The sequence below is a fragment of the Phyllobates terribilis genome, unplaced genomic scaffold (assembly GCF_046119375.1).
Source record: "Phyllobates terribilis strain yellow unplaced genomic scaffold, ASM4611937v1 Scaffold_7__3_contigs__length_470593459, whole genome shotgun sequence".
Taxonomy (NCBI): domain Eukaryota; kingdom Metazoa; phylum Chordata; class Amphibia; order Anura; family Dendrobatidae; genus Phyllobates; species Phyllobates terribilis.
Genome location: NW_027362767.1, coordinates 434,229,548 through 434,245,777, shown reverse-complemented (window position 1 = coordinate 434,245,777; position 16,230 = coordinate 434,229,548). Strand labels below are relative to the sequence as shown.

The 16,230-nt window shown below is 53.5% G+C and overlaps 1 protein-coding gene across 2 annotated transcripts; it reads left to right on the top strand.

Moving 5' to 3' along the window:
* The first annotated feature begins 774 nt into the window (after positions 1-774).
* Positions 775-15,917, top strand: LOC141155277 (calpain-1 catalytic subunit-like). 2 transcript variants are annotated; one of them, XM_073642097.1, is made up of 14 exons: positions 775-1,096; positions 1,189-1,312; positions 1,528-1,597; positions 4,408-4,532; positions 6,412-6,545; positions 6,696-6,867; positions 6,946-7,029; positions 7,272-7,357; positions 7,553-7,627; positions 11,360-11,496; positions 13,213-13,382; positions 13,646-13,660; positions 15,425-15,627; positions 15,773-15,917. In XM_073642097.1, the coding sequence occupies exons 2-14, from the start codon at positions 1,190-1,192 to the stop codon at positions 15,777-15,779; spliced, it is 1,401 nt and encodes a 466-aa protein (XP_073498198.1). In that variant the 5' UTR covers positions 775-1,096; position 1,189; the 3' UTR covers positions 15,780-15,917. The 2 variants fall into 2 exon arrangements, with proteins under 2 accessions (XP_073498198.1, XP_073498197.1); XM_073642096.1 differs by lacking the exon at positions 775-1,096 and having other exon boundaries at positions 1,103-1,312.
* Positions 15,918-16,230: the final 313 nt, after the last annotated feature.

Genomic DNA, 16,230 nt, shown 5'->3' with positions numbered 1-16,230 from the left:
ACTAAAGTCTCCTGACCCCTGATATCGTCAGATAGTCTAATGTGCACAGGGACCTCCCGAGTGTCACCCGACGGATGACCTTGGGGATAGAAGGATCCGGCTGTGAAGACTGGTACATGGGATTATAGCACATATTTTACAACACAAAAAATGAATTTAGAGGATTATTCCAATTTTTATAAATGGATAGCGTCAGATAGAACACGTAACAATAAGCACTTTTGCAATTTACGGCCTATTAAAATTTTCATTCGTTCTTGAGATATGAACTTTTTTTGTTTAGTTCACAGCTCGTTGCCTAGGTGACCGACCACTGCTGCAGTCTAACTTGTAAGCACTGTACTGAAGCTGCCTGGAATTAGAGGGTAGCAGTGCTCTTCAGGATCCCGACCGGCTTCAAAACAAGCCTATAAGCACTGCGCATGTTCTTCTGTCTAGTAGTGGTGGTCGGTCTCCAAGGCAACAAGCCGTAAATAAAAGTGCCGTCCAATCAGAAGGCTGCAAGAAAAAGTACTTGGGGAAAGAACTTTCAAAAACTCTTAAAAATTTCTCACAAAACTGTTCGAAAGTAACACTGGGAACGAAAACCCCCAATTTCCAAACCACGGAGATTGTGTCCCATCTCCTCCACATCCATGAAGAGCAGCACGTGTCCAGACCGGACGGCCGCACGCTTCTCATCTTCAGGGAATGTTCTCCACTCCCAGTCTGCAAACACCACGATCACTTCCGCCGTCAGGCAGGTTACAGTCACTTGAGGATTATTCTTTCGGACCCATTAGAAAATCCTCCACACGTCTCTAACATTCCCCCCCCAAAAAAAAAGTGTTCCCTGCAGCGGTTTCCACTAGAAAACCTGTGTCTGCACATGGCCCTACGATGCCAGTCGCCAGCTCTGACAAGTGTCACGTACCCCTTATGTGAGCAGCGCCAACCAATCACTGCGCCCCCTGAGGTGTGGGAACAACGCTCCCCCGTCACACCACTGTCTTGGCTCCAACAACCACAATGTAATCCTTCTACACCGCGAGGAGGGAATATCCGTGACACTTTATCTCTGAATACATAGAAAAAGGGCGTAGATACCGAGCCGCAGGTATAAGAACTCACGGGACGTCCAACGGCAGAACAAGCAGATACATGAGAAGGTGTCCACCATAATCTAATTATCTATTAATCTATCTCCAGCATGTGGGCCGGTCAGGATTACCAGACTCTTCGCACTCTCTGCTTGGAGAAAGGACAACTGTTTGAGGACCCTGCGTTTCCCCGAGACGTTCCTGACCCTAATGTTGAGTGGAAGAGACCCCCGGTAAGCTTGGAGTATTTTCCTCTTTAGGCAATCCCTTTTGTGAAAAGGACCCCCCCCAGAAATAATCTGATCCCAGGGTCTCACTGCTGTGACCCCCAATAATGAGCTGTTGTCAGCAGATAGATCAGGAGCAGTGTGGGAACCTGAAGCTCCTGAAGGTGGAGAAGGACCTCACGATGCCGCACAATTTGTTCTGTTCTTTTTTTATTCTTTAGGATTTTTGCTCCAACCCCAAATTCATTGAGAGTGGATCCAGCAGCACAGATGTCTGCCAGGGGGATCTAGGTAAGTGGAGGACAGCCCAACCTCCAACATGTCACCATAGTGAGCCGTAAGGCTGAGTGGAGAAGTGGGGACTCCCATTCACAGATGTCACTGTGGTGGAGAAGTGTCTAAATGCTCCAGTATTGGACAAGGTGGTCCTCTGCTGGGACAGACATCATAATGGTCCCTAGCTGTAAGCAGACTCATGTGTGAGTGATAACACCTACAACGGCTGGCCTCTGTCACCACTGACCTCTATCACCGCTGACCTCTATCACCGGCCTCTGTCACCACTGACCTCTATCACCACTGACCTCTATCACTGGCCTCTGTCACCACCGACCTCTATCACTGGCCTCTGTCACCACTGACCTCTATCACCACTGACCTCTATCACTGGCCTCTGTCACCACTGACCTCTATCACCACTGACGTCTATCACTGGCCTCTGTCACCACTGACCTCTATCACCGCTGACCTCTATCACCGGCCTCTGTCACCACTGACCTCTATCACCACTGACCTCTATCACTGGCCTCTGTCACCACCGACCTCTATCACTGGCCTCTGTCACCACTGACCTCTATCACCACTGACCTCTATCACTGGCCTCTGTCACCACTGACCTCTATCACCACTGACGTCTATCACTGGCCTCTGTCACCACTGACCTCTATCACTGGACTCTGTCACCGCTGACCTCTATCACTGGCCTCTGTCACCACTGACCTCTATCACCACTGACCTCTATCACTGGCCTCTGTCACCACTGACCTCTATCACCACTGACGTCTATCACTGGCCTCTGTCACCACTGACCTCTATCACTGGCCTCTGTCACCACTGACCTCTATCACTGGCCTCTATCACCACTGACCTCTATCACTGGCCTCTGTCACCACTGACCTCTATCACCACTGACGTCTATCACTGGCCTCTGTCACCACTGACCTCTATCACTGGCCTCTGTCACCACTGACCTCTATCACTGGCCTCTTTCACCACTGACGTCTATCACTGGCCTCTGTCACCGCTGACCTCTATCACTGGCCTCTGTCACCACTGACCTCTATCACCACTGACGTCTATCACTGGCCTCTGTCACCACTGACCTCTATCACTGGCCTCTGTCACCACTGACCTCTATCACTGGCCTCTGTCACCACTGACCTCTATCACCACTGACGTCTATCACTGGCCTCTGTCACCGCTGACCTCTATCACTGGCCTCTGTCACCGCTGACCTCTATCACTGGCCTCTGTCACCGCTGACCTCTATCACTGGCCTCTGTCACCGCTGACCTCTATCACTGGCCTCTGTCACCGCTGACCTCTAGTTGCCGGGAGCCCCTCAGTATCAGGTCTGTGGAGTCGGTAAAAGCCAAACCTCCAACTCCTCAATTTCCATGAATCCAACTCCACAACTCCCTCATACACGGCTCATGTTTAAGTGATAAATTTACTGTAGTAGAATGATAACATCCGGCTTTTAATCATTATGATGATGCAATAATCAAGCTATTTAGATAGAACATGAAATATATTTATTGGGATACGACCTTTTTTTTGCATATTTACAATTTATTACACACTCTGCAGTAAGTGGGAAAAAATACAGTCTTCAACAATCTATGCAGTCTATGAATTTGTTCTGAGGAATAGTATCGCCTCCATCAGATCCTCCTTCATAGAGGACCTCAAATCTGAGCTCATGGCTGGAGAACAACCTCTCTGCACTAACTTGGGTTGGAGGCGAAGCAGCGACCACATGGGCGACATCTCCACCGATCTCAGGGTGTAGAGGAATTGCCTCGCGCCGTCAGTTTTGATGAACGATTGAACTCTTCTACTTCATTGAGAGCAAGTGAAAAATTTTGTAATTCCACAATTGCCCCTTTTCCAGCTCGTCTCTTCACGTCTCTTCAAGATGGAATCAGTTTTAGGGGTTGTGGCAGCGATCGCCATATTCCTCACTTTGCTAATCAGAATCTCTTATTGCCACCGGCAGCATGTGCACAACACAGCGCGTGTGATGAATAGGAAAGAGGTGCGAAGCAGCTTCAACAAGATCATCTCATTGGAAAGAATCATTCTGCTGTTCTTCTGTAGTAATATCTGTTTGTTTCTCCGTTATGGGAACAGGACTGGGGCCTTCCATCTCCAACATACTGAATCTGAAATGTTCTTCTAGCTGCTGTTCACCTTCGTTATTCTCATTCATCAGTTTAATTGTACTTATGTTTGAAGCATTATCAGTTATCAGCAAGAACCTGTTCTTTTTTGTTCTTAATCCTGCTTTCCTGTTCACTCCAGCAGTTCTGAGATGAGTGCTTCCTTCCCTGTGTGTTTGTTTTTTTCCCCTTATCTGTGTTTGTTTTTTTCCCCTTATCTGTAGAGAAGGAGCTTCACTTGTTATCATGTACATAAACTGCAGCACAGATTCATCTCAGCTAAAAGTCTAGACCCTTAGATCAGGAATAGGACAGACATTTATAGGACATTTCAGAACTTTCCCAAATTCTTATGAAAAAACATTCCCCATAAACTGCATTGAACTACTGTACCCAATTTGTTATATATTTTAGGAGTCGAAGTCGGTCCATTTTATACCGACTCCCACTCCATCAAAATGGACACAGACTTTGACTCCACGACTTTGACTCCGCAGCCCTGCTCAGTATGATATCCTCTTGTGGGCACCTTCCAGTTTGACCTTGGATGTGGGCAGAAGATGACATTTTAGGGATAATTGGAGTGGTTAGTGAATGTTCGGAGCAGGGACTCGCTGGAGGACACGTATATTGGCTGTTCTTATGTCTGTTTTACCCTAGGTGACTGCTGGCTCCTGTCCACTATCTCATCTCTCACACTCCACCCCTCTCTGTTCTCACGAGTGGTCCCTACTAATCAGAGCTTCAGCCCCAGTGATGGTTACTGTGGAATATTCCATTTTAAGGTGAGGAGAGGTGTCCAATCAACTGACAGAGAGAAAAATGAGGTCCTGGTGTAGATGAAGCAGGGGGTGTTGAGATATGGACAGAGCAGGGGGTGCAGACTGGGATGTGATCGGAGCAGGGGGTGCAGACTGGGATGTGATCGGAGCAGGGGGTGCAGACTGGGATGTGGTGGGAGCAGGGGGTGCAGACTGGGATGTGATCGGAGCAGGGGGTGCAGACTGGGATATGGTCGGAGCAGGGGGTGCAGACTGGGATGTGGTGGGAGCAGGGGGTGCAGACTGGGATGTGATCAGAGCAGGGGGTGCAGACTGGGATATGGTCGGAGCAGGGGGTGCAGACTGTGATGTGGTGGGAGCAGGGGGTGCAGACTGGGATGTGATCGGAGCAGGGGGTGCAGACTGGGATGTGATCGGAGCAGGGGGTGCAGACTGGGATATGGTCGGAGCAGGGGGTGCAGACTGTGATGTGGTGGGAGCAGGGGGTGCAGACTGGGATGTAGTGGGAGCAGGGGGTGCAGACTGGGAGGTGGTGGGAGCAGGGGGTGCAGACTGGGATGTGGTGGGAGCAGGAGGTGCAGACTTGGATGTGGTCGGAGCAGGGGGTGCAGACTGTGATGTGGTGGGAGCAGGGGGTGCAGACTGGGATGTAGTGGGAGCAGGGGGTGCAGACTGGGATGTGGTGGGAGCAGGGGGTGCAGACTAGGATGTGGTCGGAGCAGGAGGTTCAGACTGGGATGTGGTCAGAGCACGGGGTGCAGATTGGGATGTGGTCGGAGCAGGGGGTGCAGACTGGGATGTAGTGGGAGCAGGGGGTGCAGACTGGGATGTGGTCGGAGCAGGGGGTGCAGACTGGGATGAGGTCGGAGCAGGGGGTGCAGACTGGGATGTGGTCGAAGCAGGGGGTGCAGACTGGGATGTGGTCAGAGCACGGGGTGCAGACTGGGATGTGGTCGGAGCAGGGGGTGCAGACTGGGATGTAGTGGGAGCAGGGGGTGCAGACTGGGATGTGGTCGGAGCAGGGGGTGCAGACTGGGATGTGGTTGGAGCACAGGGTGCAGACTGGGATGTAGTCGAAGCACAGGGTGCAAACTGGGATGTGGTCGGAGCAAAAGGTACAGACTGGGATGTGGCCGGAGCAGGAGGTGCAGACTGGGATGTGGTCGGCGGAGCAGGGGATGCAGACTGGGATTTTTACAGAGCAGGGTGTGCAGACTGGGATGTGGACAGAGCAGGGTATGCAGACTGGGAAGTGATGGGAGCAGGGGGTGCAGACTGGAAGATGTTGGGAGCAGGGGGTGCAGACTGGGATGTGGTCGGAGCACGGGGTGCAGACTGGGATGTGGTGGGAGCAGGGGGTGCAGACTGGGATGTGGTTGGAGCACGGGGTGCAGACTGGGATGTGGTCGGAGCGGGAGGTGCAGACTGGGATGTGGTCGGAGCACAGGGTGCAGACTGGAATGTGGTTAGAGCATGAGGTGTAGACCGGGATGTGGTCGAAGCAGGGAGTGCAGACTGGGATGTGGTGGGAGCAGGGGGTGCAGACTGGGATGTGGTCAGAGCAGGGGGTGCAGACTGGGATGTGGTAGGAGCAGGGGGTGCAGACTGGGATGTGGTCGGAGCAAGAGGTGCAGACTGGGATGTGGTCGGAGCAGGAGGTGCAGACTGGGATGTGGTCGGAGCAGGGGGTGCAGACTGGGATGTGGTCGAAGCAGGGGGTGCAGACTGGGATGTGGTCGGAGCAGGAGTGCAGACTGGGATGTGGTCAGAGCAGGGGATGCAGACTGGGATGTGGTCGGAGCAGGGGGTGCAGACTGGGATGTGGTCGGAGCAGGGGGTCCATCTGGTAGACATACTGATGATCGCCCCCTCGTCTCTGCAGTTGTGGCAGTTTGGTGAATGGTTCGATGTTGTGATTGACGACAAACTCCCAACCAAAAAAGGTCGACTTGTGTACACGAAGAGCGACTCTCAAGTGGAACTATGGAGCGCCCTGCTGGAGAAAGCCTACGCCAAGTACGTCCATCGCTCACCCAGAGCTCCACGCTAAGGCTGCTGAGACTTGGAGTGCTCCAGGTTCTCTCTGTACCGTGACCCTCACATGTATCTGAGCTGCGGGGGTTGCGATAGTCAGACTCCTCATCCCCTCCATGTGTGTCCTCTCAGGGTGTGCGGAGGCTATTCTGCACTGCAGGGTGGAACCATTGCAGAGACGTTGGAAGACTTCACTGGCGGAATAGCAGAGAGCGTGAGTCTAAGTAGATACCCATCAGAGGAAGTCTGGGAGATGGTCACAGAGGCAGAGAGCAAGCAGTCCCTCATGGCCTGCTATATCCAGGTGAGTAGTGTCCTCCATTGTCCATCCTGAGTATTGCACTAAGCTCAGATTTTACATTAAGTCCCTGTCCCCTGGAAGGTTTCAGATCCCGCAGACGTGGGACGTGTGGATGAAGATGGCTTGGTGATGGGACATGCATACTCAGTTCTAGGAGCCAAGGAGGTAAGTGCAACCATGACACAATACACCAGTGGTTACCTGCTGCCCACACCCCTCACCCAGAAAGAAGGCGACGATTAAGTGGGAATCCGCCGTGGGACATCTAGAATATGGGATTTTCCTGGAGACTGAGCTAGTGATTGGGTTTATTTCTGCCCCCCCCCCCGTATCTCACAATAACACTGGATGATGATGCAGGATCTACTCCCATCATCCTCACCATTTTTCACCAATTCTCCATCCAGGTGAAGCTCAGCTCCGGGGAGGTCACACTCATCAGGCTGAGGAATCCATGGGGCTTCACTGAGTATAACGGCCCCTGGAGCGACAAGTGAGTGGGAGCAAGTACATGTTACAGCGGAGGATTGGGGTAGGAGATGATCACTTACAGGTCTCCATTCCTCCTCATGGACTGGACCTGCAGTCAGGAGAAGGCTGGAGCTCCTCCATTCCCGTGGTGCTTATGGTGGGGGGTCTTACATTGCTTTGATCATCGAGTCATTGTGCCTTTGTGATTCCCTTGCAGATCCCAGGAGTGGAGCTCAGTGTCAGACATAGAGCGGAAAGCGCTGAACCTCCAGAAAGAAGACGGCGAGTTCTGGTAAAGACATTTATCTTGTATGAAAGGAGCAGGTTCATATGCCGTAATATGGGGCATGCAGAAGGCCTGAGCTCAGGAGGTGACTACATGGTGGTTGCCCACAATCTGCTCGGACTGCTACACGGTGACACATAAGAGGGGCTCCGTGTGACCACAGACATTGCAGTGCAACAGATTCATCGAATTACAGGTGATGGCGTAACAGCGGAGTCCATAACGTAGGGGTCTCGACTCTACAATCGAGCCCACCAGGCTGCATTGGGCTAAAGTTACTGTACTGTAGGCTTAACATTCTATCCTGCCAAGGGTCTCCAAAGCCCATCCTTTGTCACAGCCTACGACCACCTGTATGGGTCAGTCTGCACCTCTGTGGGACCCTGTAGCCACCACCTTCACAGTCCATTACCCTCCCACAGCTGTAGCCATATAACATAACCAGAGATCTGTCCTTGGTCACAGAGACAACAATGGCTCCAGTCCGAGACCACACAATAAGAACACCCAGGTGCCCACTTTGTCTGCCATAAAACATGAACATCTCCACAGAACCAAGAGTCTATGGCAGTGTTTCCCAAACCCCATCCTCACGGACCCCCACAGGTCATGTTTTCAGAATCTCCTTACACTGTGTGCAGAATTATTAGGCAAGTTGTATTTTAGAGGATTATTTTTATTATTGATCAACAACTATGTTCTCAATCAACCCAAAAGACTCATAAATATCCAAGCTTAATATTTTTGGAAGTTGGAGTGGTTTTTTTTTAGATTTGGCTATCTTAGGGGGATATCTGTTTCTGCTGGTAACTATTACTGTGCAGAATTATTAGGCAACTTAATAAAAACCAAATATAATCCCATCTCACTTGTTTATTTTCACCAGGTAAACCAATATCAGTGCACAAAATTTAGAAATAAACATTTCTGACATGCAAAAACAAAACCAAAAAAATTAGTGATCAGTATAACCCCCTTTCTTTATGATGACACTCAGCAGCCTCCATCCATAGATTCTGTCAGTTGCTTGATCTGTTTTCGATCAACATTGCGTGCAGCAGCCACCACAGCCTCCCAGACACTGTCCCGAGAGGTGTACTGTTTTCCCTCCCTGTAGATCTCACATTTTATGATGGGCCACAGGTTCTCTATGGGGTTCAGATCAGGTGAACAAGGGGGCCATGTCATTATTTTTTCTTCTTTTAGACCTTTACTGGCCAGCCACGCTGTGGAGTAGTTGGATGCATGTCATGGAGCATTGTCCTGCATGAAAATCATGTTTTTCTTTAATGATACCGACTTCTTCCTGTACCACTGCTTGAAGAAGTTGTCTTCCAGAAACTGGCAGTAGGTCTGGGAGTTGAGCTTCACTCCATCCTCAACCCGAAAAGGTCCCACAAGTTCATCTTTGATGATACCAGCCCATACCAGTACCCCACCTCCACCTTGCTGGCGTCTGAGTCGGAGTGGCGCTCTCTGCCCTTTACTGATCCAGCCTCTGGCCCATCCATCTGACCCATCAAGAGTCACTCTCATTTCATCAGTCCATAAAACCTTTGAAAAATCAGTCTTAAGATATTTCTTGGCCCATTCTTGACGTTTTATCTTATGTTTCTTGTTCAGAGGTGGTGGTTTTTCAGCCTTCCTTACCTTGGCCATGTCCCCGAGTATTGCACACCTTGTGATTTTTGATACTCCAGTAACGTTGCAGCTCTGAAATATGGCAAAACTGGTGGTGAATGGCATCTTGGCAGCTTCACGCTTGATTTTCCTCAATTCATGGGCAGTTATTTTGCTCCTTTTTTGGCCAACACGCTTCTTACGACCCTGTTGGCTATTTGCCATGAAACGCTTGATTGTTCGGTGATCACGCTTCAAAAGTTTGGAAATTTCAAGACTGCTGCATCCCTCTGCAAGACATCTCACAATATTGGACTTTTCAGAGCCGTCAAATCTCTCTTCTGACCCATTTTGCCAAAGGAAAGGAAGCTGCCTAATAATTAAGCACACCTTATATAGGGTGTTGATGTCATTAGTCAACACCCCTCCTCATTACAGAGATGCACATCACCAGATTTACTTCATTGGTAGTTGGCTCTCAGGAATATGCAGCTTGGAGTAGGACGACATGTAGAAAACGTATCATGTGATCAAAATACGCATTTGAATAATAATTCTGCACGCGGTGTAGTATTACACAGGTGAGAGAATTCCTGATGCCTTGATGATACTTCAGTCACCGATGTAATACTAAGGAGATCCTGAAAACATGACCTGTGGGGGTCCGTGAGGATGGGGTTTGGGAAACACTGGTCTATGGTCTTCTTTGTCCATGATGTCTTCTCTCCTGTGGTCTTTCTGCTCTGGCTGACCCCGCCCTCTCTCGCTCTGGCTGACCCTGCCATCTTTCTCTTCCCTTTGACTGACCCCGCCATCTCTCTCTGCCCTCTGGCTGACCCCGCCCTCTCTTTCTGCCCTCTGGCTGACCCCGCCATCTCTCTCTGCCCTCTGGCTGACCCCGCCCTCTCTTTCTGCCCTCTGGCTGACCCCGCCATCTCTCTCTGCCCTCTGGCTGACCCCGCCCTCTCTTTCTGCCCTCTGGCTGACCCCGCCCTCTCTTTCTGCCCTCTGGCTGACCCCGCCACCTCTCTCTGCCCTCTAGCTGACCCCTCCATCTCTCTCTATGTCATCTGGCTGACCCCGCCCTCTCTTTCTGCCCTCTGGCTGACCCCGCCATCTCTCTCTGCCCTCTGGCTGACCCCGCCATCTCTCTCTGCCCTCTGGCTAACCCCGCCATCTCTCTCTGCCCTCTGGCTGACCCCGCCCTCTCTTTCTGCCTTCTGGCTGACCCCGCCCTCTCTTTCTGCCCTCTGGCTGACCCCGCCATCTCTCTCTGCCCTCTGGCTGACCCCGCCCTCTCTTTCTGCCCTCTGGCTGACCCCGCCCTCTCTTTCTGCCCTCTGGCTGACCCCGCCATCTCTCTCTGCCCTCTGGCTGACCCCGCCATCTCTCTCTGCCCTCTGGCTGACCCCGCCATCTCTCTCTATGCCATCTGGCTGACCCCGCCATCTCTCTCTGCCCTCTGGCTGACCCCGCCCTCTCTTTTTGCCCTCTGGCTGACCCCGCCATCTCTCTCTGCCCTCTGGCTGACCCCGCCATCTCTCTCTGCCCTCTGGCTGACCCCGCCCTCTCTTTTTGCCCTCTGGCTGACCCCGCCATCTCTCTCTGCCCTCTGGCTGACCCCGCCATCTCTCTCTGCCCTCTGGCTGACCCCGCCCTCTCTTACTGCCCTCTGGCTGACCCCATCTCTCTCTGCCCTCTGGCTGACCCCGCCATCTCTCTCTGCCCTCTGGCTGACCCCGCCATCTCTCACTGCCCTCTGGCTGACCCCGCCCTCTCTTTTTGCCCTCTGGCTGACCCCGCCATCTCTCTCTGCCCTCTGGCTGACCCCGCCATCTCTCTCTGCCCTCTGGCTGACCCCGCCATCTCTCTCTGCCCTCTGGCTGACCCCGCCCTCTCTTTTTGCCCTCTGGCTGACCCCGCCATCTCTCTCTGCCCTCTGGCTGACCCCGCCATCTCTCTCTGCCCTCTGGCTGACCCCGCCCTCTCTTTTTGCCCTCTGGCTGACCCCGCCATCTCTCTCTGCCCTCTGGCTGACCCCGCCATCTCTCTCTGCCCTCTGGCTGACCCCAACGCCTCTCTCTGTCCTCTAGTTGACCCCGCCATCTCTCTTTGCAGGATGCTCTGTGAGGATTTCTGCAGCCTCTTTTCGTGGATTGTCATTTGTGAACACCAGGACTCACCTCAGTACAAGGTCACTGAACTGTCGGGCCGCTGGGAGCGTGGGGTCAATGCAGGAGGAGGACGCAGACTGAGTGAGTACAACACTGTGCACACGGGCACAATGGGCCTTATTCATCAAAACGGTTAAATAAAAACCTTTTTGATGAATAGCTAGCTAGCTATGGCTAGTGCAGCAATCGGGGCTATGGCTGGTGCAGCAATCGGGGATATGGCTGGTGCAGCAATCGGGGCTATGGCTGGTGCAGCAATCGGGGCTATGGCTGGTGCAGCAATCGGGGCTATGACTGGTGCAGCAATCGGGGCTATGGCTGGTGCAGCAATCGGGGCTATGGCTAGTGCAGCAATCGGGGCTATGGCTGGTGCAGCAATCGGGGCTATGGCTGGTGCAGCAATCGGGGCTATGACTGGTGCAGCAATCGGGGCTATGGCTGGTGCAGCAATCGGGGCTATGGCTGGTGCAGCAATCGGGGCTATGGCTGGTGCAGCAATCGGGGTTATGGCTGGTGCAGCAATCGGGGATATGGCTGGTGCAGCAATCGGGGCTATGGCTAGTGCAGCAATCGGGGCTATGGCTAGTGCAGCAATCGGGGCTATGGCTGGTGCAGCAATCGGGGCTATGGTTGATGCAGCAATCGGGGCTATGGCTGGTGTTGCAATCGGGGCTATGGCTGGTGCAGAAATCGGGGCTATGGCTGGTGCAGAAATCGGGGCTATGGCTGGTGCAGCAATCGGGGCTATGGCTGGTGCAGCAATCGGGGCTATGGCTGGTGCAGCAATCGGGGCTATGACTGGTGCAGCAATCGGGGCTATGGCTGGTGCAGCAATCGGGGCTATGGCTGGTGCAGCAATCGGGGCTATGGCTGGTGCAGCAATCGGGGCTATGGCTGGTGCAGCAATCGGGGCTATGGCTGGTGCAGCAATCGGGGCTATGGCTGGTGCAGCAATCGGGGCTATGGCTGGTGCAGCAATCGGGGCTATGGCTGGTGCAGCAATCGGGGATATGGCTGGTGCAGCAATCGGGGCTATGGCTAGTGCAGCAATCGGGGCTATGGCTAGTGCAGCAATCGGGGCTATGGCTGGTGCAGCAATCGGGGCTATGGTTGATGCAGCAATCGGGGCTATGGCTGGTGTTGCAATCGGGGCTATGGCTGGTGCAGAAATCGGGGCTATGGCTGATGCAGAAATCGGGGCTATGGCTGGTGCAGCAATCGGGGCTATGACTGGTGCAGCAATCGGGGCTATGGCTGGTGCAGCAATCGGGGCTATGGCTGGTGCAGCAATCGGGGCTATGGCTGGTGCAGCAATCGGGGCTATGACTGGTGCAGCAATCGGGGCTATGACTGGTGCAGCAATCGGGGCTATGGTTGGTGCAGCAATCGGGGCTATGACTGGTGCAGCAATCGGGGCTATGGCTGGTGCAGCAATCGGGGCTATGGCTGGTGCAGCAATCGGGGCTATGGCTGGTGCAGCAATCGGGGCTATGGCTGGTGCAGCAATCGGGGCTATGGCTGGTGCAGAAATCGGGACTATCGCTGATGCAGAAATCGGGGCTATCACTGGTGCAGCCGTCGAGTCTATGGCTGGAGCAGCAATTGAGGCCATGACTGGTGCAGCAATCGGGGCTATGGCTGGTGCAGCAATCGGGGCTATGACTGGTGCAGCAATCAGGGCTATGACTGGTGCAGCAATCGGGGCTATGACTGGTGCAGTAATCGGGGCTGTGCTGTGCAGAGACTCTCCAGCATCACCCACCACAGTCACTAACAACCCTAATTCCAATTATTTAGAATCTTTCTTCACTAATCCACAATTCCGTTTCCGCTTGGGCGTCACCTCCGACCCGGAGGAGGAGTCAGTCACTGAGCCGGGGAATGAGGAGCGCTGGACGGTGTTAGCGGAGCTGCTGCAGACGGACAGAAGAGTCGCAAAACTCCACCTGACGTGTCACCTGTACAGGGTGAGTAACACCCACTGATACCATTATATAGGATAATCTGTGATCCCAGGCCTTGTGTGTACGGAATACAATCCCTCCAAAATATCCACCCTAATGTGGGGTTCAGGAGCAGGATGTGTGTGGCCTGGGGTCCTGTGTTATAGGGCCCGAGAGCCGCTCCGGCAGCTGAATCACTGACATTCGAACAGACTGCAGCCTCCTTGAGAGATGTTGCTCTTCACCTCCCGGTTGGCAGCTAATAGTTTAATTTTTTTCTTTCTCAGGTTCCTGAAGAGCTGGTGAGAATCGGCACTGGGGTCACCGTTCACCTCACCCCACCAGGGCGACTCATCATACAAGTGTGGAAATAGGGCCAACAGATAGATCACACCTGGGTCTCGTTAGTCCACAACCCATCAGTCTTCCTGGCATGGTGGAGAGACGACATACACATTGCACAGCAAGGAGGCGGCACCAGCATTGCAGGGAGCCAGCGTAAACATTGCACAGCGAATAGGCGACATACACATTGCACGGCGAGGAGGCGGCGCATGCAGAGGGAGGCAGGGTATGCATTGCACGGCGAGGAGGTGGCACATGCAGAGGGAGGCAGCGTATGCATTGCACGGCGAGGAGGCGGCACATGCACAGGGAGGCAGCGTATGCATTGCACGGCGAGGAGGCGGCCCATGCAGAGGGAGGCAGCGTATGCATTGCACGGCGAGGAGGCGGCACATGCACAGGGAGGCAGCGTATGCATTGCACGGCGAGGAGGCGGCGCATGCACAGGGAGGCAGCGTATGAATTGCACGGCGAGGAGGCGGCACATGCACAAGGAGGCAGCGTATGCATTGCACGGCGAGGAGGCGGCACATGCAGAGGGAGGCAGCGTATGCATTGCACGGCGAGGAGGCGGCACATGCACAGGGAGGCAGCGTATGCATTGCACAGCGAGGAGGCGGCGCATGCACAGGGAGGCAGCGTATGCATTGCACGGCGAGGAGGCGGCACATGCACAAGGAGGCAGCGTATGCATTGCACGGCGAGGAGGCGGCGCATGCACAGGGAGGCAGCGTATGCATTGCACGGCCAGGAGGCGGCACATGCACAGGGAGGCAGCGTATGCATTGCACGGCGAGGAGGCGGCACATGCACAGGGAGGCAGCGTATGCATTGCACGGCTAGGAGGCGGCACATGCACAAGGAGGCAGCGTATGCATTGCACGGCGAGGAAGCGGCACATGCACAGGGAGGCAGCGTATGCATTGCACGGCGAGGAGGCGGCACATACACAGGGAGGCAGCGTATGCATTGCACGGCGAGGAGGTGGCACATGCACAGGGAGGCAGCGTATGCATTGCACAGCGAGAAGGCGGCGCATGCACAGGGAGGCAGCATATGCATTGCACAGCGAGGAGGCAGCGCATGCACAGGGAGGCAGCGTATGCATTGCACGGCGAGGAGGCGGCGTATGCATTGCACAGGGAGACAGTGTATGCATTGCACAGCGAGAAGGCGGCGCATGCACAGCAAGGCAGCATGAGCATTGCACGGCGAGGAGGCGGCACATGCATTGCACAGCGAGGAGGCGGCACATGCACAGGGAGGCAGCGTATGCATTGCACGGCGAGGAGGCGGCACATGCACAGGGAGGCAGCGTATGCATTGCACGGCGAGGAGGCGGCACATGCACAGGGAGGCAGCGTATGCATTGCACGGCGAGGAGGCTGCACATGCACAGGGAGGCAGCGTATGCATTGCACGGCGAGGAGGCGCACGCATTGCACGACACAGAAGTGACACATGCACAGCCATGATTTTGTCAATGAGTAGGTCCAGAAGAAACAGGAACCTTCTTTCTCTGCGATTGGGTTCGGAGAAAATGGCCAGATGATCCATTCAAGTTAGGGAAAGACCTGAACCCTTCTGACCGCAGGTCCCATCGCTCTCGTTTCCACAGGGTCATTTCTGTGATGAAGGACTATTCCAGGGGTGCTGTGATGATGTAGGGGGCGAGGAGTGAAATTGTCCAGAATAATCTGACAGCACAATCCTTGTCCCAGGTTCCCCGTCCACATCTCGATCGTGGATTCTTCACGAGGAGCCGCCCGGTGGCTGACAGTGGCCCAGCACAGAACAGCCGTGGGGTGACAATGAGGGCATCTCTGACCCCAGGAGAATACGTGATTGTACCATCCACATATGACGCCAACCAGGAGGGGAACTTCTACATCAGGGTGCACCGTGAGAAGGAAACAGATAACAGGTAAGAGACCCGACACCCGAAAGGGAAAAGCACAAAAGTCAGCTGCCGGGCGATGGAGGCGCCAGTGCTGGTGCTGGGAACCATTTATACAAAAACGTCCTCTTCTTCCTTATATCAGATCATTGTTTTACTATCTGACTTCCAGGACTTAGAGCGATGACATCTTCTACAAATCTGTATTCGAATCACAAACAAGCAGAATGCAAGATGGGAGCCGCACAACATGAGAAGCCCAGAACCCGAACAACGGTCCGGAAAACAATGATACAGAAATAAAAACATTTCCAGGACTTTCTGTGTTATTGATATGAATGTCTGAAGCTGCTGAGCAGCAACAACGCACCTCCTCCTCCCCCATGTATGGCAGCGAGATCCCAGGAAAACCACAGCTGTAGCGGTGTACCAAAACTCCCCGACCAGGGCACGATACAAACCAGTCATTACTGATCCTGAGTTACATCCTGTATTATACTCCAGAGCTGCACTCACTATTCTGCTGGTGCAGTCACTGTGTACATACATTACATTACTGATCCTGAGTTACATCCTGTATTATACTCCAGAGCTGCACTCACTATTCTGCTGGTGCAGTCACTGTGTACA

What these genes read in the sequence shown, in the direction of transcription:
- LOC141155277 (XM_073642097.1), top strand. Translation starts at nt 1,190, where the DNA reads ATGTGGGCCGGTCAGGATTACCAGACTCTTCGCACTCTCTGCTTGGAG. An exon ending in TTGAGTGGAAGAGACCCCCG is followed by an intron (nt 1,313 to 1,527) that starts GTAAGCTTGGAG and finishes TTTATTCTTTAG; the next exon opens with GATTTTTGCTCCAACCCCAA. An exon ending in GTGGAATATTCCATTTTAAG is followed by an intron (nt 4,533 to 6,411) that starts GTGAGGAGAGGT and finishes TCGTCTCTGCAG; the next exon opens with TTGTGGCAGTTTGGTGAATG.